Below are 27,661 nucleotides of genomic sequence, written 5' to 3' on the forward strand. Positions count from 1 at the left end.
TTTATCACCTAGTAGGATATCCTCATTTCCAATTCTTGCCTCGAAATTCATGATAAAATTAATGCATCTGTTGTCCTAATAAATTCTCACTAGCCACTTCTCCTTGCAGAGCACTTTGGGAGGAAAATACCCTTCTAAATTTGGCCAGGCTTTTTTTTTTTTTCTCTGTTTGTTGCTACATTTAAGTGCATCTCGGCAGCAGCAGCCCAGGCCCTGGCTGGGTGTCTGCATGTGCAGATCCACTGAGTCACAGGAATGACAGCTGCTAAAATTCCCTTTAATCTGGATGGCCTCTGTAGGTGGAGAATTACACCTGCAGTAATTAAAACCAAAGACTGCGTATTACCCGAGGGAGACAGAAGTAAAAGATCTTATTTTTGTTCTGCGCAAAATTTGTATGGTAAACTGAGACGTTTCATGGCAAAGTCACATACTTTGTGAAAAACGGCAGCCTAGCAAAAATCACACAACATCCGGCAGTTTGGAAATTTCACTAAATGTAGCCAAATCTGAGTTTAAAGAAAAACAAGTAATTATTCTGATTAAAGGGGAGTGGGCAGGAGAAGCAGCTCAGTTTTTTTTGTGGGTGGAGGGGGGAGATCGCAGGAAGCTGACTGAGTTATTCTTGTCGCCTCTTGGCTTTGGGGAAGAAGGCAGCTTGAGACGGTGGTGCTAAGCTGGACCTAAGAGTGCTAAATCCACGCTCAGATTGCAGGTTTCCTGGGGTGCCGCTGCATTCCTTCATGCCCTGTGTGATATTTGAAGATACAGGTGCATGGCACGGTGCAGCCCTGAGCACCGACCCCGGCTTCAATTTTGCAAGCTGTTGAGCCACATCATTTTCCAAGCTTTGCTCCTGGTTGTTTAGCTTTGCTGCTGAGAAAAAGAGCTTGTTTGGAGCTAGCTCGGGTAGCCCTGCCTGCAGCTGCTCCATGCTGGCGTGGGTGTGCCGTGACTGCCTGCTCCTCCAGAGCTGCAGCCGTTGGCTGGGCTCCAGCTGCCTTCACGCATGGAGGCTGGGGCTCCTCCGATCCCGTTCGGCAGGAGCAAGGGGTAGCGTTCGCTACCTCCCAAGAAAGTTGTGAGGATAAATGCAGTGAAAGAGCGAGGTGTCCAGATGGCCAGCTGGGAATGGGGATACCTGGAGGAGAGACGAGCGTTTGCTCTTTGCTGGGAGTGAGGGCTTAGCGCTGATTTTGCTGCCTCCGTTGTAAACTCTTATGCTGGGACATGCCCTGTCCCCCTTCGTCCCCTCAGAGATCCAGACCCTGGGTCGCATCAGGGTGGCAGGCGCTCGGCACCCTCCTCCTGCCCTTCCCTTCCCTCTGTTCTTGCCCCCCGGCTCGGCAGCCCGGGCGCTGCCAATACTTGCAGCGTTCACCTCGGCAATTATCACCAGTCTGGTCTTTTGTATCGCCTCATTGTGCTTAATTATGCACCCCCCACACACACCATATGAGTGCTTCCACCCACTCTCACATTCTGTCTCACACATACATTCATTCTCTCATTCGGGACACATAATTTATTCATCCCAAGATGCAACTGTGTGCGTGTTATATTTAGGCTGTTTTAATGGTAGCTTTAGAAATATTTAAAAGCAGGTGAGCTTTTACACCCAAACAAAGATGGCCGGCAACGCTTACCCTAATTAAAAGCAGAAGCGTTGTGGAAAATCCCAGCCGTACTCTTTCTAGACACAGTGCCTTATGCTACAGTGGGAAAAAGGTCTCTCTGGCCAGCTGGGCACTGCTCAGTTGGAAAAGTTGGACCTGACATTGGGGGCCACCCCACCTCCCGTGCCAGGCGATGTGCACCCTGCTGCATGGCAAATCTGGGGTCTTGCAGCCCCCGCCGGCTTGTGAGGACACCACAGATTGCAGTGTCCACTCTCTGATACCCTGCCTAAAATAAGGTCTTTAAAAAGGTGGGGGGGAAATCATAGGAAACTCTAACGTAGCTGTTCATAGTCTGGGAAGCAGAAAAGCTTTGGGGCACTTCTCTGTTGCATGGCGTGAGCACGCTGCCCCAACATGGTCTGCGAGCTCCTGCCAGCGTCAGGGCCAGCAAAAAAAGGGGAAAATAATGTCCCAGGCTGCAGCCTGCAAAGCCAGGGGAAGCACACCGTGTGTGGGACTACGGGCAGGAGGCAAGATTAGGGTCCTTTGAGTGCTTTCTGGTGGCCACCCTGGCGCAGGTGCCTGCCAGCTCCACCATGCCATCGCACCCACGCTGCCGCGGGAGCTCCCACAGTCCCCGGGATGCGGGTCCTGACAGGAGAGACATGCGCTGCCTTCGGAGACACGTGGCATCGGGCGGAGAACGAGGTCTCCGAAGAAAATAACGATGTCTACTTACGAACCCCGTCTTCCCCCGCTCGCTGAAGTAGAAGAGGGAGAAGCACAACTCCCACACTATCATCTGTTGCTATTAGAGCTTTAGCAGCAGTAAAGTTACCTCTCCAAAACAACAACAACAAAAATACCACCCTTGCCTATTCTTTTAGACGGAAAACATAGTTTTTATCACCCTTTTTCCCCCACTCAGCATTATGTTGTCCCAAGTCTTGGCTGGAGAAGCTCTTACAGGTGTTTAAAGAAATAGCAAAGACCTGAAAACGTACTGATGGTGTAAACTCTCTTCTTGTTCCTTTTACAGGTGAAGGCTGCTTCCAAATACGTGGATGTACCCGTAAGCACAATTTAAACAACTTCTGTCATAGTAATTTGCATCATGCTTTGGTTTATGGCATGTGTAGCAACCCACGTTATGCATTAACAGCCAAGATTGAACCATGGGCCTTCACACTTCTAACATTTGAACTGGAAAGAATATCTCCATGACGTTAATAATGAGCAGTTACCCTCTTATGGAGACCTACGAGGCTGTTTAGGCAATAATTTGCAGATGGTGTCAAAAAGGTACCATATTTATGCAATTGGCTTGAATCACATTTAAAAAAAAATGGGAGCAGTGCATTCTGTTAATTCTTCATTTGGACTTGTACAAATACAGTATAATTTCCAAACAAAAAGGTCCAGACATGTTAGAACTGAGCCAACACACATCTAACACATTAGTTAATCTATTTTATTTTTGTTCTTCTAATTGTTGGTTTATTTTACTCTTTCGGAAAATGAGTTTTTATTACTTTGGGGAAATGGTGATAAGCTAGCAACATGTGTTTGGGAAATTGTTAATGAAAATAATTTTTTCCATTTTTCTGTAATTGGTATAGGAAAACTGTACATCGTCTCCTCTAATTAGACCTTGATTCATAAGGAAAAGAGCCCTTAACGTTCTTAGACAGAGCACTTAACTTGCCAGAAATTTACATTTAAATTGAGTTGAAGTGTAATATATGAATGTTGGCTGGAATAAGGGGTCACTGTAGCACTTACAGGCAGAGAGATCCTGAGCAATTACAAATGAAAAAAGAGTAGATCTTAATATACCACACCAGTTCCTGCACCCAGTTAGACTGGGCAGTGTAAATCAAGAATAACTCAGTTAAGTTTGATGACCTGTACGTATAATGCATATATGTACATGTAATGCGGATGCAATTGCTCTGCATGCTCTCACATGACAACGTGATAAATTTATCAGACATCTTGGACCACATAATCTGCGTTCGGTGTTTATGTCCCTTTAGCCCAAGGTAAACCTTGCCTACAAAATTACCTTATCTTGAGCCCAGCATGGAGAAGACAAACTCTTGAACAGTAAAGAGATCTTGCTTGGTTTAAAATATCCCAATGCAAAGATCAGCATCCTGCTGTCTTTGAGTAACAGAAACAAGATCTTGAGAGCTTTAGAGAGAGGGGCTCAGAATTCATTTCTAGCCTAGAAAATGTGGAGATCCTTCAGTTGAAACTCCTAGTCATTCGAGTGCCTCTTAAATATTTAGTCATCGGGAATTTGAGCACAGAACAGTAATTTTTAAGTAACTTTTAGGGCAAAGCGTGGCCTTCTCGGAGGCCTCTACGTTCCTGGAAAGTAAAGCATCTTCAGGGAAGTGGGCTCGGTAAAATGCTATATAACCCTTTCAGGCTTTTCCAAAAGCATTTTCCCATTGTACCTGGGAGACCCTTGGGAGGTCCGTGGCATCGTGGCCGTGCGGGAGGAGCAAGGGTCTGCTCCCGTCCTCGGAGCCAGTCGGACGCTCCGGTTCTTTGTGTAAAATAGAGCAGAAATCATTCATCTGGGTTATTTTTTGATTGTTTCCCCACCTCCCCCTGGAAACGAAGCCACATTACAGCAGCTTCCTTGACAGCCTCAATAGCTCAGCCCCAGACCTTTGTGGGAGGCCACCCCATGGTCCGTGAGCCACTGCCTTTCTGGGGGAAGGAGAAAGAAAAACCTGTTTGCTTAGAGGCTTCTCTTTTAGAGGACAGAGGGGAAATCCTGGTGTTGAACAGAAAACCATCGGTTAAATCTAATTCCACAAACACCATTGCAATTGTCTGGGTACAAACCAATCCGTTTAATGCCACCTTGAAATGGGCACGATCGGTGTGCTGAAAATTGCTTGAAAGTGTAACGCTTGACTACTGCCACATTTGTGTTGTCCTCATTGTTTTTCAAATTAATACCTTGTCATTGTTGCAGTAGGTGTTAAGAAATGTTACTGGCTTCCCAAGGGCCAAGCACTGGCCCTTTGCTTGATAATTGTTTGCTTTGTATTAAAAAACTCCCTTCCTACTGCTTTCCAAACTGTCCTCATTTTCACCCTGGAAATTACACAGATGTGTTAACTAACTTCAATTTACAGCGGCTGACAATCGTATCTTGCAGAGAAATGATACTCTGTGATCTGAGGTAAATCACAGTAATGGAAACTAATGACACTAGTTATTAACAAACTTACAATGTGCCATGGAAATTTAAGATTTTGTGGCAGCTCTTGTAATGACTCATGTTACAGTATTTTAATGGGTTTCCTTTGAGGTAAGTTTGATTCCAGTATATCAAGCAATGTGAACTCAAACAGGATTTTTTTCTTTTTAAGTATTTTCCCTTCCACCTGCCTCAGTTCCCATTTTCTTTAAAGAAATGCTGTTATCCCAAAACCTTGCATGCTTGTAGGTTGCTGTTTAAAATCAGTTAAATTCTGCAGAGAGCCGCAGAGATGTGACCACGGGGAGGCTTCCTGCAGTTTAGCAGCGGCTTAAACATTCATGTAGACTTACATTCCCTGACTTACCATTTACCCAATTTATTCTTAAGAGCAGCACTAAATGTGAGCTGAAGTCAGGGCTCTAAACAGAAAAAGAAAGGTGATTTTGGCATGCCTCCTGCAACGCCAGCTGCTTACTGCACGCATCCTCACACCATAGAAGAAGAACCAAGAGCACAGGTCTGGCTGTTAGCTTTCTACCTCCAGAAACCAGAGGGCTTGCACAGAGAAGACAACCAAAGAAAACAACAAATCCCCAGCCCGGCTTGCTGGTTCACTCATTAGGTCAACAGCACCAAAGGTAGCAAGACAACTTCCCGGCACCAGTATGTCGAGGAACAGCTTTATTCCTCTGGCCGGCTTCGCTCTAGGCGAAAGAAGAGAAAGAGCGAGTGTCTTGTGCTGCACACAGTAGTTTGCTGGGCACGGGGCGCAAAACAGCGGGACTCGGTGTCCGTCAGGTAAGGAAAGCGCGAACTGCAGGACAGCAGGAGATGGAGGAGAAGGAAAAGCAGCGATGAGGCTACACAGAGGAGCTGCCCCCTGCGCCGCTATTCATGTTTCTCTCTCTCTCTCTTCTTCTTTCCCCCATGCAGAAGCCGGGGATGGATGTTGCTGATGCCTATGTGACATTTGTCCGCCACTCTCAGGATGTCCTGCGTGATAAGGTCAATGAGGAGATGTATATAGAAAGGTTATTTGATGTAAGTAAATGCCTTCTCCTCCTTGGACACCAAGCAGGAGAGACCCAAAATGTGACAAAATAAGACAGGAGGATAAGTCACATTTTGAGAAAATTTATTGGTTATAGCTTTAAAAAATAAATAAATCTTTCCTTTCTTTCTGACTAAGGCTCGTATCTGCTCTCTGCCTGCTTTAAATCTCTACTCCAGTCTATTGTGTCTTGGTCTGTCTGTGCGTGGATTTTAAGGGAACAGTGTCTTCTAAGAGAGCCCTTTACTATGTTTAAGCTTGTGGAAAATCTCTCTGTAACAGAACATCTTGGTCATTGTTCTCACTGTTAAAATTTGAGCTGGGATTTTGGCAGATGCGTTTGCTAAGGGCCATCTCTTCTGCACATTTTGCAGTGCGTTTCATTGACAAGCACTCCAAAACTGACCGTGAATTAAGTGTACTAAATTTTAATTTTAAAAGCTAACCAAAACAGAGCTGATTAGGAATAGGCTTCCGTATTTCAGGAGAACCACGTTGTGGTGTCTGACACCAAAGGTAAAGTTGAGACGTGGTCTCCTTGATGAAGATGGCATGGTAGGAACTGACCCAGATGTTCAGAGCTATTTTTCTGTTGCACAAGATAAATTCAGTTGGACTGTAAGAGAACAGTGACCTGTGATGCCCGTTTGTTTTGGATTTGGATGCATGTTAACCGATATCTCTTTTTCTGTTGCTCTTGTTGCATTATAGCCTTTCTGTCCTCGTAGCTGTTCTATAGCGAAGGTTTTCTGTTGACAGCCAGCCTGTAGCATTAGTGTTTCAGTCTCCTTTAGGGTATTTGTCCATATATCGATTTCTGTTTGAAGCAGCTTCTGTTCCTACTTTCCTTCCTTTCATCTCTCAGCAGTGCCATTTCTCAGTCTCCCGGCTCTGGAACTGTAACAACCTTCCTCGCTTTCTTTACTCGCTCGTTTGCTTCCTCAGTGTGCAGGGAAAGCTGCTTTTTTTCCCAACCAACCTCCTCCTTCACTCGATACCTCTCTTTCTGCGCATTACCTGTCCCTTAGAAACCTCTTCCTCCTTTACAATTCCCACTCTTTCTTTCCCCCGTACCTTATCGGATTAAAATGGAACTTATCTCTCATGTCAAATGTTTTATCACATTATATCAAGTGGCATGAATTAGAGTCAAATAATCTTACTGTGTACATCTACTAGCATGACCCATATCCACTGAGAATGCCTCATTCATGCACGGAGCACAGCAGTGCCTCCTCCGGGCGCCGCGCATGCTCGCTCCGGGGAGAGTTTGCAGCGCAGAGCACCAGACGCAAATCACCCATCAAGCAGGCATGGGGAGAAAAAACAAAACATAAAACAAAAGACTGTCGCTTCCATCTGCAGCGGGCCTGCGAGTGCATTGCTCGTTTGTGTTGAAATTTATTCCATGAGCAGTTAAATTTCCAGAGCTCATCTGGACTGTTCTTTTCAATGCCCACACTGCCTTTTCCCTCATCCTTTCCCTATGATTCACAGTTGGTGTGTTTGTACCCTTTGGGCCATTATTTCCAATTTTCAAAAGGCTGTAATTAGCACAAATATTGATTTCAGTTTGATCCGCTCATACTTAGTTTCATCAAGCCATATTTTAAACAAATTAACAGTTGACGTGGAAAAAAAAAAGAGCAGCTACCTTCGTGGAAAGCAAAAAGTGCAAAACCTTTCTTTCCCTCCCTGCTCTCCTCGAGTCTCCCTGGTCCACATGGAATAAAATAATCAAGAGTAGGGTTTTTACATTGCTCCGCCTGCTTTGACCCATGCCGGCTGCAGGCGGGAGCTGCAGCGTGTGGGAGCTGTTCCCGTTCTTGTTCCCATTCCAATTCCCGTTCCCGTTCCCATTCCCGTTCCCGTTCCCCGCACCGGCAGGGCGGTGTTGGAACCCGATGCCGCCGGCCTCTTCGCACGTGTCTCATGTATGTGAGTGTGCGGCCACGAGCGGGACGAGCTGGGGGGCCCTTGGTTCGCAAGAAGGGAAGGGGATGTGCTGAGCCCTAGTCACCCAAAAATTGGAATTATGTTTTGAGCAGCCATGTATTGCCTTTGCCAGGTTGTAGCTGAAGAAGTGAATTGCTCCTGAGGTCAGCTCTCAGCACGGCTGAGATGCTGGCGGGTCAGTAGCAGCAGGGTTTATGAGTACGTGGGGGTCACCCAGGCCCAGACCCTGTTTAAATCGGTGCTGTGTTCACCTACGTTTCAGTAAGGAGAGGAGCAAATGCTTAACACTGTTGTCCTGAGCTTGATCTCAGACACGGTCCTGCAGCCCTTTGCCCCCCTCACCTAACGCAGCGAAGCAGCGCGGCCATGGGATCTTTAAGCTCCTTTGGTCTCCGCACCGATGGTCATATTTTCCAAGGACATTTTAGGTGCTAGCTACCTTTTTAATAAGAAAGAGAAGAGGAATAATCAAAAATAGCATTTACGATGCTGAATTAGACTTGGGCCTGGTTTTGTTCTCGCTTCCCCAGCACAGCAGAGGAGCAATCCTCTTAGCTGCAGAGTTTCTCCAGGCAATGAGATTATTAACACTTTCGAGGCCAGCTCCTCTGCTGGCTTAGTGCAGCAATGCTGGCTTACCCCAGCTAAAAGCTGAGTCCAGTTTTAGGATGTTATATGTTAATATGCAGCAACGGCAGGTAAACAGCTTAAATCTGCCTGCAGGCAGTTCCTCTGGTCTCAGTGGGATCACGTTAGAGACACTCGCAATATAAGGCTAAATCCCCTTTCTGTGCAGTCGTGAGTAGTGCAAGAGCAGAGGTGAACAGTGCAAGGTTGCTTATCGCACGTTCGGTGGGCTTTGCAGCTCCCGGGATATTCCTAATCCCCACACTTCTCCGCTGCCCAGCGTTTCCATTAATTTCCCCTTTGTTTCCTCCCAGGAGCAGAGGCTGCAGAGTGCGTTAGGCCATCTCCCAACAGAAGCTGGGTTAATATGTCTTTTTTTGGCATTTGCCATGATTTCTTAGCTCAGAAACCATCTCTCTTCCCCTGCATTGCGTGCCCTGCTCGCACCTGCGGAACAGGGCTATGCTCTTCGGGAGATACTGGTGTTTGCGGAATATTGTTGTAATATTTCTGTGTGGTCTGTGTGTTAATCCTCTTAATTCTGCGAATTAGTCAGGGGTTTCCCCCCTCCCCCCGAAATAGAGTCATCTTAATTTTAAAAATCTGTATTCTTGGGATCATTGAACGAACAGATTGATCGTGGAGTTCTGCTGGTAATCAAAACCTAACTAGCTTTTTGGCAGTGCTGTTTACTGCAGAGTAACATGACTTATTTACTTGGCCTGGCTCACTAATTTGATAACATTTAAAGCTAAAACACTGTAATAAGGCCCGTTGGTAGAGAGCAGTGGTAATAGAAGAGTTTCAGAATAGCATCGGCTCCCTGCATTCCTGTGCAGGGCTGGGTGCTTTGGGATTTAAACCGCTGTGATGTTTTGCACACAATGCATAAGGATCACAAACTCTGGTAGTGCCTGATGGAAAGTAAGATTTTATCACTTTTTCCCTGGAAAAGGGGCAGAGTTGACGTGCAGAATGTGACAGTTTATAGGAACGATGAGCCAGAGGCAGGTGGGTGTATCTTAAACATGGGAAAGGGTTTAGGGTTTACCCAACCCCAACCCTTCAGAGTGATCTCAAGTCTTCAGACCAGTCCTGCAAAATTCAGGTCCCCTTTGGCTTGGGACACTCAGAATTTCATAGGATCGCAGTTTATACATCCATAGTTTTGTCTGAAGGCAGTGGGAGTTTTACTTGTAAGGGTTGTGCCCTTTGGTGGAAGTTATTTATACATGAGTGTATGTGTGTATATCTTTACACACACCCTTAGATACTCACAGTATAGGTTTCAACCCGTCAGAACATATGTGATTCAGAAAGTCTATGATTGACTAGTAGATAGTGTGAATGCCAACCTTTCTTCCTCATAAATTGGTAAACACTAATGTAAAACATAGCGAGAATATTTCCTCCCCAGCCGCAGGCAAGTAGCACGTACACAAAAGGCTACTGAACGTTGAGTGAGCTCCCCAAGATCCTGCGAATTCCAGCATCCTCATGCAGTCCCTAAATAGCGCAGATGGCATTTTTCTCTCTGATGATTAATTCAATATCTTACCGAAAAAAACAAAAACATGCTTTTGATATGAGAGATCAAAACACCAAGAGAAGCTCCTAAGATTGCAAGGACCTAAAAAAAAATTAATTTATTTTTTTCCTCCTTGTACTTCTTGAAGACACCAGCCTGAGTAGAAGATAAGGATTAAAACAGATGTGCTTAGTGCTAGTTCATCTGCTTAAATCTAGCAGTCTCTCAGATCAGTGATTAAAAAGCCATCTCTAACTTTGATGAAATCCACCGCAATGGTAATACTGTGTCTCTGATCGCTTTCTTATGGGCCTCATGTCTGCCTAAACCGGACATGGAAAACATTTCACTGGAGATGATACATGGATTATATGGGTCAATTATACACTTAATCTGCCTTCTGGGGATTAAATGTGCATAGATTGACCCTGCGTATTTGGCTTGTCCTTGGCAGTTATCAGATCAGGAAGGTTGCCTTTACCAAAAAGTCTGGTAAGAACTTAATCACGCAGTGATACAGCCCGCTGAGGTGGCACTAGTCACAGTGCTTTTTGCAGAAGGCAGTTTTACCACTTCACTGTCACTGTGTATGTTCGGCTTCCTCGAAGGTCTGTGTCACAGCCGGGATACCAGACGGAGTATTTTCTCCTGAAATGAGAAAGCGAGCCCTTTCGTCTCTGCAAGACGGAGGCGGTTTTTTTGTCTTGATGGCAGGGTGGGAGCGGCGGGGTCCGGGCAGGCATAGCGGGGAGGGCGATGGGGGGAACCGAGGGTTTGCTCTGCCCTGTGCCGTCCTCAGTGCAGAGGGACAGTCACTCCGCGTCCTCTCCCAGCAGCGAAGGAGAAGCCATGGCTCAGCTGTTAGGGGAGCCAGCATCTCCTTCCCACTGCCCTCAGGGAGGCACAGGCCCTCGGTTGGAGCTCTAGTGCCAGGTCCCATCCCTCAGGCTCAGCTCAGCTGGGTTTTTAGGAAGCCCCAGCAATATCCCAAGGCTGATCTTGCAGCTGGTGGATTTTTGTTGCCTTTCCCCAGCCCAGAACCCAGCAGGAGTGCTGGGCCTGAGGACTTGGCTCAGGACTGTCCTCGTATTTCCAAAGGTGGCCACCCTCGCTGACAACTGACTTCTGAATATCAGAGATATTGAGTAATAAGGATGCAGGGCACTGTGTAAGTCTCGGACTTCAGCAAAATCCTTGTACAAATTTTCAGGAACCTGCCTGAGCACTTCTCACTGGTTTACTGGAGGATCCACAGGCAGCTCAGCATATGTTTCAGTACCTACTGATTTGGAGCCTGATACCACACCTGAGTATACAGAAAAAATTACAAAACACAGACTGACAGCTATATCGGTTAATTCAGCAAGTCCTCTGCAGACACTTAGGCACTAGCTTATTCTTAAAAATTGAAGCTTTTGAATTCAGCGGGGTTACCCACTTGAATTTTGGCAGCTCCTTCAAGGCATGCTTGCAGGATCGTGGCATTTCTTGCTTGAGTGTAAGCCTTGCACGGCACAATCAAATGCCAAAAGAGAGCCCTTCTCACCCTCCCTTCTTCTTCCCCTCCTCGAACCCAAAAGCCTGGTCGTGAGTCAGTGGAGCTACTCACTGTGAGTTAGAATTACTCACAGGAGGACGGGTTGCAGGATCAGGGGAAGAACGGATATCAGACTGTGCGCCGGGCTCCCATCTAATATCTGCTTGCAGCCACACTCACCGCTTTCTCTTAGACAGACAACAACCTGTTTCCCTCCTACGCAGCTAGACTGCTCATTAGGGCACTAACTCTCTCCCACTCCCATCCTGATATGGCCTCCACTGAGCTATTTCTTCTGTGTTGTTTTTTGCTTTTTTTTTTCCCTCTCCCCCCCTTCCCGAGTGAGTTGTGAAATGAAGACAATTAGGCAGATTGATCTCGAGGAAGTGCGGCTTGCTTTTTTTTCTCCCCGTGCATCTTTGGAGGAGCCGGAGCAGCACAGCTTTCGCTGCAAAGGATGCTGCAGCCCTTGGCTGGCTCGGCAGGACTCGGACCCAGACCTGGAGTCAGTCCCACTGCAGGGACCTTTGCTGGGAAAAAAAAATAAAATTGCAATGGCAGTTATCCATGTATCTTCTAAGAAGGGACAAGTTCTCTCTGTCCTGAGGGGGCACGGCATGCACCATCCTTCTGCAGCCTCTTTTTCTTTCCACGTGCCTGCTCGGAGCCGTGCAGGAGCGGGGAGAGGAGCTTAGCACGGACATGGCTCATCAGAGCCATCCCTCGTCCTTTTTTACTCCCATACATGAGCTTCATGCGGCAGCAGGCATGCACTCGCGTGTGGCCTCCCACCTCCCCTGCATTTCCCTTAGCAAGGTTTCTTTCCTGAAGTGCTCATTTAAGTAGGCTCCATTTAATTTATTTTAGGGAGAGTCTTAATAAATTAAGTCCTAGATCTGTCACTGGATTTTACATGCTTGTAAGGGGTTTTTTTTCCCTCCTAAATGTCTTTATCAGAACAGCTTTTCGTGTTCCAGTAGACATTTGGTTGAAGACAGTTAATTTGATTTCTTTTCCAGAGGAGATTTTCTATTAATCATTCTAAGAAGGCAGACTGATTGCTCCGTTACGTTAAGGTCAGCGTAGGCTCACTAACATCATCCGCACAGTGCTTTTGAGCATCAGAGATTTTTGTTTTAGGGCCGGCACTGAGTGAAAGATCATTTATTTCCCCGTAGACGTGAGTAGGCAAGGTAGGTTTTGGGGAAGAGGTGCCATCGTATTGCAGGCAGCAAGGCATCCTCGATCCAGAGAGAGCCTTTTTCCGAGCAGCCTCACTGCTCCCTGACCGGGAGCTGCCTGTGCACGTTTATAACTGCGTACGAGTCGCACAGTGCGCTCTGAGCTGAAGCTGCCTTCCAACTTCATTTAAGGGGCCTTAGCTAATTGGAGCTCCAGTCTTGTGGGTCGTCAGGAAGGAGAGCCTGAAGGTGCTGGCGTTCCCTGTGAACCCCAACCCACGCGGGTGCCAGCTGAGTCTGGGGGTGCGAGGAGCGTGGGAAGGGCCGGGACGTCCCGGTGCACACGGATGCGCAGGGCTGAGCCCCCAGCTGCCAGCAGCTTTGCTCCCTCCCTCCAGGCTGCGCAAAGGGCCTTTGCCCAAAGAAACTCACGGTGCGCGCAGGGGTGAGCCAACGGCCCCTGCACGGACAATGACAAATTGCCTGATTTCCAGCAGCGCCTTCAATCCTTCTTTTCCTTTTCTCCCCCTGCAATCCAGCCCCACACAATCGCTGCCATTGCCCACACCAGCCAGGGGTGCATGCAAGATTAGCCGTCCCAGGTCACTTCGTTTCTCTTGATCTGCGGCTCTTTCCTTTCCCGGTGCTCCTTTAAACCTGGCCCTGGATGTATGATATCAGCATTCAAAAATGCTTAGCAGGACTCAGGCAGGGAGTGGGTTTTCTCCAGTGTGTAACCCCAGGAATGATACCAGGGATGCTGCTCCCTCCCACGCTCACAAAACCCTCAGGACTGAGATACCCGGGCAGCCTCTAGCTACTGTTTTGAAATTTGCAGGCTATGAAAGAGCTAGCTAAAGTCTACCAAGTCCCACTTTGTGACAGCTTTCAATTAATCCTAATAACAAGTATAATTAAAGTATTCCATAGCATGCATTACTGTACTGCATCTTATTGAGCAACTTTGCATCCAGTTATACTGTCACTGCCTTGCACTAAGAGGGCCCTGGAATCAGGACAGAAAAATAGCAGCACATTGTGTGGATATTATGTTTTACTAAGCTGCTTTATATAGAAACTCAGATTTTAACATGTCAGCTTCATTTCTTTTTTGAAAAATGGAAATAAGCAGAGAATATTTTATAGGTTAAAAAAAGTATTCGAGAACAAGCATCCATACAGAAGTGGGTTTGTATGTGTGCGCCTTTATATTTTTTTATGCAGAAGCTCTTTCGTTTAGGAAAACCGAGGTCTGCAAAATCCTGCAAAGCAGCAGGGTTTTTTGGGCTTTATTTGACAGTTCCCAGCAAGCGCTGTGCACTTTGCTGAGCTGTATCTACAGCGAAGGGAGAGAGGGCCCAGCACCCAGAGCCAACCTGACGGTGTACCCAGGGCCCCGTTAAGAGCCGAGTCCTCTGCGTGCAGGTACATGGGATGCTGCGTACCAGCACACCCTGTACAGGCAGGGTCTTCCAGCTCGGGGATACGCGTAGCCAGGACAGGCTTTACCTGTTACCTGAAAGGCAGCGTTTTCTGCAGATGTATAATGCGGTGCCCAAGGATTGGGGCTGTCCTGTCTCAGAGAGGAAAGGAGGCACCCGCTGAGGCTCTCAGCCTGCAAACCTGCAGGTTTAAGCGTGGGGTGTCCCTGGCTTGAGGACGTTGTGAATGAGAGAGACGTTAGAGGTGCTGCCAGGACCGATGTCAGCGGGCTTCCTTCCCGCATCACCGTGAGCATCGGCTACCGCATCCCCCCTGCACCCTGCCGTAGGTAAATAGCTGTTCCCACGCAGGGCTCCCTCGCAGTTTTCTCTGCCTGCTGCCCTCCATCCAGCCCTGACCAGCATGTGGCTCAAGGGGTTTGCCCTCCTCAGAGCAAGTGTAGGAGCACGTCGCTGGGCTTTACTCTGAGATGGGCAGCGCGCGGGCTGGCGTAGGTGTTTGCTCACAGCAAACCCCAGCGTGCTGAGAGCGGGGCATCCCCGGCTGTAGGAGGAGGTGAGCCAGCATTGCAGGAGCTCTTTCAATGAGATCCTCCCCGGGGGAGAAAGCTCAGGGAGTCATCGGCATGTCCTGCCTGTGGCCCATCACCTCTGCCAGGGATGTGAGTATGTGGCTTTTGGCTAGGCAGAGACTTTGACATCTGGCTAGCAGAGCAGGCCACCCCGACGTACAGCTTGGGAACACCTGAATAAGTACAAGACGTCATATCCCCAGCAGCAGAGTTGTTCCTCCTCCGGTGAAGGACCAGTACCATCTGCAGGTCCCTTTCTGGCTGTGTACCTGCTGTGGGAAACCTTTGCTTGTGTGATGAGCGCACATGGATTGCCTGCAAAGCCACTGAGGGTCAGAGTAAACAAACCTGCACCCGCCGCAGCGTGTGGAGTTGCAGCTGCCCAAAACACGTGTAGGTGTTAACTGATTTTGTGCAGCCCTGAAAGCAGAGAGTGTTAGAGACGGTCTTCTTGGGCACGTTTATTTGCTGGGGACCGTGGCCCCACTGGTACAAAAGATGTGGATCCTCCTTTTCCTCCCCAAAAAGGAATAAAAGGATTTTTTTATTGAGCGGAGAGAAATTTGCAGCGAGGAGCGTGCAGGATGATTTGTGCCCCTTTGGCGAGCGGGGAATTGTGCAATCCCACCAGCACGCGCAGAAAACGTACCCACAAGGAGTCCCGTGCCTCCCTCCCATTAACACCCGAGGCACCGACCTGCCGGGCCCCATCAGGTCCCACTTCAAGCCAATTAAGGGTGAATCGCCAGCCTGAGCGCACCCTGTTGCTGAGATCCCCAAACAGTGGGTGATCTCAGGTACCATATGTACTGCAAAAAGCGTGCAGCACTTCAATGCGCCTGGGTCTGTGTTTCAGTTTTCATTCTGCATTCTCTTCCCTGTTTGAAGGCAGAGCTCTTACATGATGCAAAGTTTTTCTGTGGTTTATTTTTGGGAAGAGAAGGGGGGGGGGAAGATAATGTGATTCGGTGATGCCATTTGCATCCTAGACAGATGATGAGTCGCTCTGGCTAGCAGCTTAACCCTATTAGGCAATGCTGGGACCGTGACTTTATTAAATAATACAAATTATTTTAATATTGAGCTCCTTTGACTTTGTAACTTCCTCGTATAGCTACATTGTCAATGTGAATGAAATTTCATAGTTAAGGAGTATAAAACAGAGTAAAAGGCATCCAGAACGCACAGCGCCGGGGTGGATGTTGAAGAATACACTGTGTGTACTTGCAGTGATAGCATTATAGTGATACAAAAAATCCCAGGAAAAAACAGCGCAGCCATTTATTTCAGTAATAGCTCAGTGCCAGTGTGACCTGGGGGACTCCAGACAGATTCACGAGGCTTTGATAGAATAAAGTCATAAATTTTATTTTAAAAAAAGACCTGGGGTTTCAGGGGATTTTTATTAAATTGTTAGCACTTTACTAGATCTCTAGAATTTAATGTAGAGTTTAATAGAGAGGTTTAATTGAGAAAATGAGCATCCTGTTGCCTCTTGTGAGGACCGCTTGCCCAGGCATAGGCAGAGCCCTGCCAAGCACGGCTGATGGAGGATTTGCTCGTATGGGTGAGGTGCAAGCGCAGAGTCCAGAGTCTGGCAAAGAGTTCACGTATCCCAAACACTTCCCATTTGTGCGCTCTGTTTCTGAACAAGAAAGCCGAAGACCCCACGCAGAAGTTAAATTAGCACACACCGCAATCTGTTACTAAAACTTAGATTTATTTTCTGAAAGAGAAGACACTTTCAAAAGTGTGTGAATTCGGGGACAGGGAATTACCCTTCTAATAGCAAACCAAGGGCTGCCTAGAGCCCTCTCGGTGCTTTGCTGTTGTGTCCTCATACAGCTACACCGAAAGACTTACTTTTGATGTCGACTTTCACATACCTAACGAGAGTATACGCACTTAAAGAACTATGTGCAATAGAAAAGCTACCTAATGATCAGACAGTGTTATTATCCGGCGTGCGGCAGCGTAGCAGGACGATAACTATTTATTTACTCTTTGCGGATAATGTTCTGTTATTTTCTAGTCTTTGGCAATAGCAAGAGAGCATCTGATATATACAATATTGGTGTGTATCCAATTGTTTGTGAACATCCCAAGTTTTGAAACATGGTTGTGAGAGAGGAATATAAGCTTAAGCTTGAAAGGCTAAAAAGCAGAAAGCCCTGCACGTAAATGCTATTATGCACTTAATGAGGCAGGGTTTAAAAAAAATCAGCCACACAAGTTGGTTTTATCAAAGAAAATGTATAAATAACAACCAGTGATTCAAACTGCCTCACAAAGGGAAAAGCAGGGACGGGAAGCTAGCACTTCACTTGTGGCATTCAGATAATAGTATTTACTACACTAATCTTTTGGGCTTAGCAATTGACAATCAATATATTATTATCAACAAGCGTTAACGCAAACAAAAAGCTTCCATTTCTTTTTTAACCATGTTCCCCTAAGTCCCTTAAATTTAATTAAAACCGGACAGCTCTCCCTTTAGTACAAATTAGAGTTAAAATCATATTAAATATTTGTTCTAGGGGAAAACAAAAGTGTCAGCTTGTGCTACCGGGTTTGGCTGCTTTTTTTTTTCCTTTTTTTTTTTTTACACACAGAGGGGAGGAAAAAAATACCAGCTACTCAAAGTTAAAATAAAGTCTCTCTCCCTCCCTCCCCGTCTCCCAAGACTACTGTCTATAACATGTTGTTCCTTATAGAAAGTGGGATATGGTGGCATTTGCTTGATTAACTTGCTCGACAAAAGTGACAGCTGCTGTGGGTGCATGTAGCTAAGCTGCACAGCGCAGTTCCGCCTTTGTACATCTGTCAGCAAAAAAGGAGGAATAAAGAGTGAAAAGAGACAAATTGGTCCCAAAAGGCAATCCATTCAACTCAGGAGGTTTGCTCTATTCAAGCACTTGCTGGGAATCTCAAGTGCTAGGTAGCTTATTCAATTTCATTCATTCTTTAGAATGAGCCCACAAGTGTTTAATTTCTTATTCTGTTGAATAAAAAGGGGGAGCTTTTTTTTATTGGAAGCATTAATTGTAAGACTAGCTGATCAATGCCTGTGATATTAACTCATTGCTTATTTTCTGGTTAGCTGTGTGCTCTTAGATCCACAGCCACTAAACTTCGTTTCTGTAACGTGGGCAATGTCACACCAATTTCTCTGCTTCCAGGCGTGCTCAGAGGTGCAATACGTGGTCCCCTGAGCCTTGGCCCCTGCCAGGCTTGGGGGAACAGGCCAAACCCTCGGCAGGTGTAAATCAAGAGAGTCACGGGGTTATTATTGATGCCACCCGTGGCCACGGCCGGGACACGACCGAGCCAGATGCTCTTTGCCTGTGGGGCTGAGCTCCTGACCCCGCTGCAGGTTTGGCCCTCTGCACTGGAGGAGGTTTTGTAGCTCAAAATGCTGATCTGCCTTTGGATGGCTCTTCTGGTCCCCCAGTGAACGGCAGCGGAGGAGCAGCCCGTAAGCAGGGCACTGTGCAGTGATACCCAGCACAGAGGACGGTTTTTGTTGAGTAGCGGGAAGAAAAGTTGACAAACGCATGGGATGGGGATTGCTGCATGGGCAGGTCTCCACTGCCATCCAGAAAATGTATGCTTGCAGGGGAGAGATGTGCCTCTTCCTTCTTCATCGTGTGGCAGGTCTGTCCCCATCTCCTCACCAACACTGGGGACCGGAGCTACGTGTGCGCCTGACGGACCGCAGCTCTTCGCCCGCCTCAGCTGTGCCACGTCCTCCTCCGGGGCCACCACCACGTATCTTAGCTCAAGAGTTTCAGACAGACTTGTGTCACCAAGGCCCTCTCCCTGCTCTTTCCCCACCTTCCCGGCTGTGGGTCAGCCTGGGGGATGGCACATCACCTTCTGCAGCAAACAAAGCCCGGGTTTCCAAAACATGGCCTGAGGAATAGCCAGGGCTCAGCTCTGGCAGCCCGGCCGAGACCTTGCTAGTGCCGGCTGGGAGCAGGGCAGGAGGCACGCTTTGTCCCACCACCGCTCTCGTCCACATCCAGCATCCCAGCTGAGCTGGGCTTTGGAGGAGGCTCTCAAACTGGGATTGCATACGCTGCTGTGTACGTTCATGCTTGCTGGGAACGTCTCTCTCTTTTTTTTTTGAAAGAAAAGAGTAGGAAACTGCATTGGCCATGAGGCTCTATACTTCATCCTTACTGTCTTTACCAAGTTTTTGTAATTGCAATGACTGCCTGGGCTCAACAGTGAAAGAAACATTGAGGGAAGGTGGAGAGGAACGCCTTGGTGGTCAGAGAAGACCAGAGGGACAAGAGTGGTCCTTCCATGACTGCCATCAAGCAGCCTGGGCTTTGGGTTGCAGGCCTGCAGACAGCATCGTGTGTACAAACCTGGCTGCACGTGCGCACAGGGTGTGCCGAGAGCGCACGCAGGAGCATGGTCGCTTGGGCAGGCAGGCTTCACCAGAAGAGCTCCTGCTCCCATTCACTGAGCAAGTCTTCACGCAGTGCTGGCAGCTGTGCGTGCAGAGCTGGTCCCCGGAAAGCACGGTCCTGAGCTGCTACGGCTGCATCCCTACCTTCCCTGCGGAGACGACACCTGCCAAGGGGAGGTGGCTGCCATGAATGCATGTGACAACGCCGAATACCGAATTTGATCTCGGAGCTGCCCAGGATGGAGATGGACACGGCTCTGTCAGCTGTCACATACTGTCAGCAGTTGTAAATCAGCACAGCCCCACTGTGCTTTCCACCAGCTGAGCTTCTGGCCCATTGGACGGGGACGCAAACACCAGATACAAAGAGTCAGTAATTTTTAAATTTTTTTTTCCTGGCTGATCAAGTCTCTTTGAGAGAGGGCTGTTGCCTGAGAGCAGGTTCCGTTTTCCTTTGGGAAATAAGACTCACAGTCAGCACGTTCTGCTCTCCCTTCCCACCTCTGTGGTCCCCTCACTCCGTGCGGGCCGGCTCGGGGATGCTGCGGAGGCAGCCGCCCAACATCCAGTCCTTCACCTTTGAAACACCTTGAATTCAAGGGTTCATTTCAAAGCTTCCTTTCAGCATTTCAAAACAAGTCTGTGTCCCGGACAAAGAGAGGGAGCCAGCCGGTGTTCGGAGCCTCCTTGTGCAGTGTGTGTGTCACAGTTTTAAATAGATTTGCCCTGCTTGGATTGGTTCTGGTTGGAAAGCGAGTACTGAAATGAGAGGTCATAGGGGAGAGTTACTATGGTAATTGAGTAGTATCACCAGTAGTTTTGCTCTTATGAGCATTAAAGCACATAATAATAGACAAACAACAGTGGTTAAAGCAAGCAGGTAGGATTACTATGTTCTTTTGTCAGAAGTATATAATGTCTTGTAGTCAGTTTTAAAGACTTCTCAACCCCCAAATCCACCCAGCAGTCACCTGCTGAGTAATTTTGTATGCCTAATCTCTAGCCCTTAACTACAAGCTTTCTGCTAATTTGAGGCAAATGGGTATTTTTGACACTAAATAGGGCAGTAAAGAATCCCTGACCTAGAAAAACTCCATTCCAAGGCACTGAGAGCAGAAAAATATTCTTTCAGCATCCTTGTGAGACCTTTGGAATGACATAAAATAGCTTTGACTAAACTGTGCTGCAGCCTTCGATTAATGGTTTGCAGAAACTTGCTGAACATCCCTACTACAACTTCCCCCATAAAACTTGTCACTTCACATTGCCATCAGCCACCACAACAATAATCATTTCATGCCTATTGCTAATTGCAAGCACAGCTGAGGCTCAGCGGGGTGCTCTTGCACAGTCCCAGGCCTTTATACCAGCCTCAATCTGTTGTATGGCACTTGTTCACACACAAAAAAACTACCAGTAAAGGCAGAAAGAGGCAGAGTCACAGGTTCCTTGTAATCCCTCTGCTACCCTGCTGACAACCCAGCCCTATAAGCATTCCTGGTTTTGTCCCACTCTTTACAAAAGCTGAAGTGACCTTAAGCTACTAGTATGTAAGCTTTTGAATGAAGAATACAGCTCCTTCAGGTGCCTTAAGAAGCAGTGTTGCATCTGGCTTACGACATTCTGTTTGCAGCACCCCTGGGGTGAGCTGTGGCTTCCTGTAACATGTAAAATATGAGTGTGAACTCAAGGTTCATGGCAAGGAACAGGAGGTCATGCTTCCATTCAGCTCACACCAAAGAAGACGGGGGTTTGCAGATGTTCCTGGGTATGTGTAATGACACCACCTCCTGGAAAGCGCAGGAACCCAGCACAGGGCGCTTTTTTTTGATAAAATGTGCCACACTCTGTGTGTTACTTGCAGATTTATTCATATCAATTTTTGCAATTTATGTATTCAGAGACAAACCTGCTATTTCAGCAACTTATTGATCATGCTTTTGCATTCAAAAAAAAAGGCGTGGGGGGGGAACACGAAGAAGTTTCTTGCTCGAGCTGGTTGGGGTGTTGCATGGGAAGCCATGGAAGCCCACCCCTTGGCATGCTTCAGCTCCTCTAATGCCTGCCCAGGAGCATGCCAGCCAGCCCATGGCCCACCTCACCTACCCAGGCTAGCACCTAGCGATGAGGGTCACAGTGAAAGACAGAAGGGCAACAGGAAAACTAACCTGAAAGAGGGATTAAATTCCTGGCCATGCAAATACGGTATCTACTTGCTGTTACTGGGCTCTGATAGCATCTAAAGAGCATCCATTTGCATTTCCTCTGCTGTTAGCCAGCTCACGCCTCGCAGCAGGCAGCAGGGCCTGCGACACAACTACACGGGAGCCCTGGTCCCTTCCCCGCTGCTGTCCTGGTGGATGTGTGGCAGCCAGCACGCATCCCCCAGGATGCACCCTCCACAGCCGTCCCTCACACCGTGCCCCCAGACTAAGTGCAAATTGTCCTCTGAGTGATGGACAGGGATGCCAGCTAGCATCTGCAATGTGTGTGCAGCAGCGAGTTACGTGGAGTTGGGGTCCATGGACCTGGAAGCATCGATGAGGTCTGCTCGTTCTTTACAACCAGGTGTGAGGAGTTTTGAGAAAATATATTTATACTAGTTACTTCGGTGTGCCCACACCACAGTTTAGCTGGCCCTGGGGCTCCAGAAAGGTGCCTGAAATGTGTTGCAGGCCCATGGCAAGGCCCCGAAGTTCAGCATTTGGGCTGTGCCCTCTGCACCTTGTGTACGGGGACAAGCCACAAGGCTGGAGCCCGAGCCCTGAGGAACCCCACGTCCCCGGCACGTGCCCCACTGCCCTTCGGGGAATGGCAGACCCACCCGGGGGGAGCGAGGCGGCCGATGTCCCAACAGGACCATGCTCTTTTGTCTGAAATCATCATGTTTCTGTTTTGGAGCATTTGGCTTTGTTGTTGTTTTTTTAATAATATAATCATATGCAAATGTTATCTTCTTTGGTAGGTTAGTCATGAATCAGAGGGCTTGTGCGTCTTATAGCACATCAACACTAGTGATAGCTAAAGGGAACATTTAATTTATGGGCTAACTTATTTTTATGAATATGCAGGGCTTAAATTCAGCAGTTGGTGTGTGCTCTATGAAGTGACGTGACGGTTTTGTGTATCAAGATCAATGAATTAGACTTTGTCTTTTTCTCATAAAGCAGAAAGTCTTTGGAGTAACTTAGCTTTGAGAAAGAGAGCTCCTTTCATGCAGCCGAGAAATACGCCTGGCTGAGCCCTTGTCAGCCAGTGCTCAAGAGGAGAGGGGTGTGATTCGGCTTCGGCTCGGAGGAGTTTGCGTCTCCCCAGCATCCAGCGTGTTGGAGTGCCTACCAGAAACACAGAAAAATGTTTCATTTTGCTTAATCTGAAGGTCTCGCGGCAGCAAAGTCACCTTGCCGATAACCTCCGGGCAGAGGTTATAATTTCTGTTTCGGATCCACACAGCCATGTAGGTGTACGTGGCACGGGACAAACAGAAATGGCAGGACCTGCCCCCGCCGGGGACTTCTCATCTCGTTTAGAGGTGACATAAACAGCCGGCAGATCGTTTTGTGGAAGACGAGAGGCAGCAGTGGAAGGGCGAGGGCGTGTGTATGTAACATACGGTCGCTGCGTTCCTCTGCGAGTTTTGATTTAAAGAGGTGGTGGAAGGAGGCGTTTGGGTGACCTGGGCATCCGTGTGCCAGCACAGCCCTGGGTCACAGCTAACGTCACCCGAGAGCGTGACTCATTTAAGCATGCCGATTGCAGAAAAGTAGCATTATAAACATTAACGATTTCTCTCTGCTTTGCCCACGTGGGCCCCCAGCATTACAAGGGAACCCAGGCAGATCCCCCAGTGACAGCAGTCGCTTTGTGCCACCCCCCCAGCTGGCTGCTGGCTGCCCTGGGTCGTTGTCCCAGCACCCACAGGCACCTGGGGCTCTCTGGGGATATCCAGGGATGCTCTGACCTCTCAGACTAGTCTGAGGGATTGGAAGGTATGAAGACCCGCCAGATCTTCATGCCTACTATGCTGGTCAGGCCTACACCAGCTAAGAGGGTGCTTCACTCACAAGTCAACCCCCATCTGACGTCAGGACCTCAAGTGACAGCAACAGGAGCTGACCTTGACTTCTGTTATGGAGAGAGCTCCTGCTTGCCTGTCTCAGTTCGTTTCAGTCGAGCTCTTAGCTCTTGCCAGGTCTCCATCCTGGAGATGAAGGGCCAGCAGGAATCTCTGCCGCAAGTTGCACAAGGTGTAAGCATCAAGCAAGAGATCACCGTGTGCCCTTTCTTTGGTGACTCTTCCATCCCTTTAGTTCCTCCATTTTATTAAGAGGTGGTGTAGAAATAGAAGTACAGGAAGTGTTCATTGAAGTGAGGGTAAAAACACCCTTCCCCATGCAGCATGACTAACCTCTGCTGCCTGCTCCTGGTGGAGGGTAGCAGCTCCCGGGTGCATTACCATACGATTCAATAATGTGTGTTGAGCCCACATTTTTGTGATGCTGGGCTGGTTTAGCTTGGACTCGTTTGTTTGCTTTGGTGAGCGTTGTGCCAGCTTGTGGGTGCCCCAGGACAGCAGTGTCTGCGGGCCCCGACGCTGCCAGCTAAGCCCTACCCAGGCACAGCTTATGGCGTTGGAGCCGCACGCCCAGCAGCACCATCCCCACTCTGCTCACAGGCGGGCGCTGCCCTCTCAGCCGGTGTTGAAGGGTGGGGGGTAACAAGTCGCTGGCCTCAGTTTTGCAGTTACAGAATATTCAGTTGTCTGCATTCACCTGCTGCGCTGGCAGCTTCAGCAACTAGAGGGAAGAGGACATGTTTCGGCGTCAGAGACCCCCACCCGAAGGCGCAGTGCAGGGAGGCAATAATGCCTGCGTTAGGCTGATGCAAGGTTTCAGGCTAGTTGGGAGGGAGCTGCGTGTCAGACTAACCTGGATGGTGCTGATCAGGATTTTTATAAACTGGTCTGGTGGGCTTTTTTTAATCTTTAACTGGTTCTAGGTTAATTGCAGCTGGTCTGCAGTATAGGCTTTGATCTGTATGTGTGTGTAAGGGAGATTGCGAGAGAAGGGTGTGACTGTGCATACAGAGGCGTGATGGGTTTCTGTATGCCGACCACTTTGTACTCAACCGTTGTGCTGAGCGCTGTGGGGAGGGTTTCGTGATTTCCCCCCCCTCCACAGCCCCTGTTTTCCCTTCTCTGGAGGGCTCGCTGCTCGTCTGCGTGGCGTCAGACGTGCAATGCCAGCCCTGCGTGAGCGGGGCACTGATCCGCAGCCCACCGGAGACTTCCTGCACTGCAGGGCTGGCAGGCTGCTGCCACACAGCTGCAAGCCTTTTTTACAGACAAGCAGCAAAATTTCAGCCCCTGGAGGGGCCCTCTGAGTTCAGCAGCTTGAAATAAGCTCATTTGTTTGCTGCTTTTCCATCTTTCATAACTGTGAGGGTGAAACCAAAGCATTTCCCGCACAGCCTGGGCTGGCGTCTGTAGGTGCTTACACCAGCATCCTCAGCCAAACCTTGCCCCGCACGAGCCTCCCCTCCACTCGCCGTCAGGGAACCAGACTCGCTCCGTGGCTGGTTATGTTTGAATTTCAAGACGGTAAGTAGCTTGAGTGTGGGTCTGACACACTTAAAGGCAGGAGTGTGCTCTCACTGGGGGCGGGGGGACGGGTTAAAAAATGGATTGGGCCAAACGCACACCACTGCTGGCAAGTCCCGGGAATGGCGAAATCAGATGACAAGAACCTTGCGGTGTTGCTGGTGGCCGTTACCCCTCCTAATAAGTTTGTTGTTGTTATTATTAAAATTTAAAAGCTCATGCATGGAGATTCTGTGTACAAGAGGGTGCCTGTCTCCCCCTCTAAGTCTGTCATATCCCATCAACAGGCTGGCTAGGGGGAGAGGTTGGTGCTGACTATGCTGGGTGCTGCCTGGGTTATGCAGGGCACAGCACGCAGCCCTAACGTGGTTGCTGGAGAAGTCCTGTCTCTCTTGCAGCAATGGTACACCAGCTCGATGAATGTTGTCTGCACCTGGCTGACAGACCGCATGGACCTGCAGCTTCACATTTATCAACTGAAAACTCTCATTAGGATAGTAAAGGTAATCGTCTGATGTGTTTTCGCTACTGTCTTGCTGTTGGAAGGAGCGCGTGTGAATGCCTGCATGCGTGCGGCATGTTCTCTTAGGCAAACTGTCGCTGGCAAATATATTAAGCCATCATTAAAATTCTTAAAAATTAAGATACTTGTGTGTACGGCCGGTAGCAAAGGATGAACAGGAACTTGAAACGCGTAGAGATGCAAAATAGAGGTGTGCATATAAGAACAAAGTAACTGCTTGCCTGAAAAAAGGGAAACTGTATTGCTATTCGACCCCACCCGTCCAATAAGCACACCAAAATTAGCCTTATTGTGGACAAACATGTTGATCACACCAATGAACTCCAGTGTTAAAACAGGTTAAATCAAACCAAAAGTTTTTAACACTGTTTTACTAGAAACCTTTAAGCCCAGCTATGGCTTGTGATTATCATTAGAATGCAAATGAGGATTGTTCTCATAGTTAATTGAAGTTGTTTCTTTTACAATGGGTGTATATAATCAACTCTAAGAGATCACAAAGGTGAGATAACATACCCTGAAAGTAACATTTTTTTCCTTGAGTGCACGTGTATGTGTATGTGTATATGTGTGTGTGTGCGTGCCTTGGACTAATGATAATTATTTCAGTGTGAAATCGCAGTGGTTTACATGAAATAATAAGATCACAGAAGGGGGTAAATATATTTTTGATCATTTTAGGTTCTATCTAATGCTTTTTGGTCTAGTATTTTATAATGTTTATGGTCTTGTGTGCAGTGAACACATTGAAGGCGTGAATAAATTAAAACTGAAATGTATTAAATGTGCTTTTCATAACTGAAAACAACAGGCACAGACAAATTATTTCTACTTGTCAGCTAGCTGAGGAAAGCTTTCTTCCTTGTGCTTTATTTATACCAATATTACATTCAGAAGCAGCTACAACAAATCCAAGGACTTTCTGAAATAGCAGAACAGTAAATAGTTTCCACGCAGAGCACAGAGCAGAATTCAATGAACTACAAGGCCAGAGTTTTATCTCACAGAGTCGAGAAGTTTTTAAACATAAATTCAAATGAGAAATATTAATCATAATAACAAGGGAAATATAGCTGACTATGGAAATGCAACCCCAGTTTCAGAATTAGGTGAAGAAAGAAAGATTTAAGAAACACATGCCATATACTTATGTTTATACATCAACAATTTTCCCCGGTATCCTGGACTTAGCTTATTTAATCCCAGTACCGCAGGTATGATTATTTAATACGGAGCATTCTGGGAATGTGTAATCACGTTTGCGGTTACGGGTGATAAGCGTTCTGCTGTGTGAAGAAAAATAACTGACGTTACAGGCAGATGAATGCATCCAGAAGCGAGGAAAGTTAGCTGGAGCAGAGCCCTTATCTGTTGCTTCAGTGTCTTTTCAGACCCCAACCTACCATATGTAAAGCTCCCATACGAGCAGCCCCCAGTACATCCCTGCTTTGAAGCCTTTATGCAGCTGCACAGCCCAGCCACTCTGCGGGCCCTGCAAAGGCAGGGCTGGAGTCGCAGAGCTGTGATTTCTTGCTCGAGGCACCCGAAAGGGACCTCTTGCCCCAGCAAAGAGGTGGCCAGCAGAGACCCCTGCCCTACGGCCCCTGCGCTGCCTGGGGCAATGCAAAACGTCCCCGGGGCAGGGATTCCCCTGGCATCCCAGCCTCTTCCATTGGTGGCCCCAGACTCCAGGCATGGGGGCACGGGCTGACTCCTGCAGCAAACAGGGGGATCCGGCGTCGGCCCTGACCTCTGTGCCGTCTCCTCCTTCCTCTGTGCCTCTCCCCGCTTTAGAAAACGTACCGGGATTTCCGATTGCAAGGTGTGCTGGACTCCACCTTAAACAGCAAAACCTACGAGACCATCCGGAACCGGCTGACAGTAGAGGAGGCCACAGCGTCGGTCAGCGAAGGCGGAGGGCTCCAGGGGATCACCATGAAGGACAGCGATGAGGAAGACGAAGAGGATGACTAGGGAAGCTGGCCCAGAGGACCGGCTGGGGGTCGCCTGGTATCCGTGCATGTACCTCGTCTGTAACTCAGTTAGCCACATTAGGAATTTTTATGTCAGCTCTAAATGCCCATGAGAAGTTTACCAATACAAATGCCATGTTAGCTGTGTGGTAATAAGATTAGCACCTCTCTTTGATTCATCGGTTTCCTAATTTCATATCTATATGTTCATAAGCAATATGGAGCACCATTGTTTAATACTGTTAATGGAAAAACTACATAGAAAACATGCTAGGTGTGTCCCTGTTATAATTAAAGTTTAAACAATGCTTCATTAATGTACTGTATATACATTGATGGTAAATTGTTGTGAAGATGAGTGAATCGAGTCCTTTCATTTCTTTGTTTCTCTTCTGTGGACGCCAACTGCTTAA

General features: G+C 47.9%; 1 protein-coding gene across 16 annotated transcripts in view; it reads left to right on the forward strand.

Moving 5' to 3' along the window:
- CADPS (calcium dependent secretion activator) overlaps window positions 1-27,275 on the forward strand; it is a 226,025-nt gene extending 198,750 nt beyond the window's left edge. For all 16 annotated transcript variants that reach the window (XM_072875813.1, XM_072875810.1, XM_072875811.1 and 13 more), the window contains 4 exons: window positions 2,659-2,691; window positions 5,776-5,883; window positions 25,151-25,255; window positions 27,070-27,275. In XM_072875813.1, the coding sequence (XP_072731914.1) occupies window positions 2,659-2,691; window positions 5,776-5,883; window positions 25,151-25,255; window positions 27,070-27,249 (426 nt within the window). In that variant the 3' untranslated portion in view covers window positions 27,250-27,275. The remainder of the gene's footprint in view (window positions 1-2,658; window positions 2,692-5,775; window positions 5,884-25,150; window positions 25,256-27,069) is intronic.
- Window positions 27,276-27,661: the final 386 nt, after the last annotated feature.

The sequence above is a fragment of the Ciconia boyciana genome, chromosome 11, assembly GCF_034638445.1.
Source record: "Ciconia boyciana chromosome 11, ASM3463844v1, whole genome shotgun sequence".
NCBI classification, from domain to species: Eukaryota; Metazoa; Chordata; class Aves; order Ciconiiformes; family Ciconiidae; genus Ciconia; species Ciconia boyciana.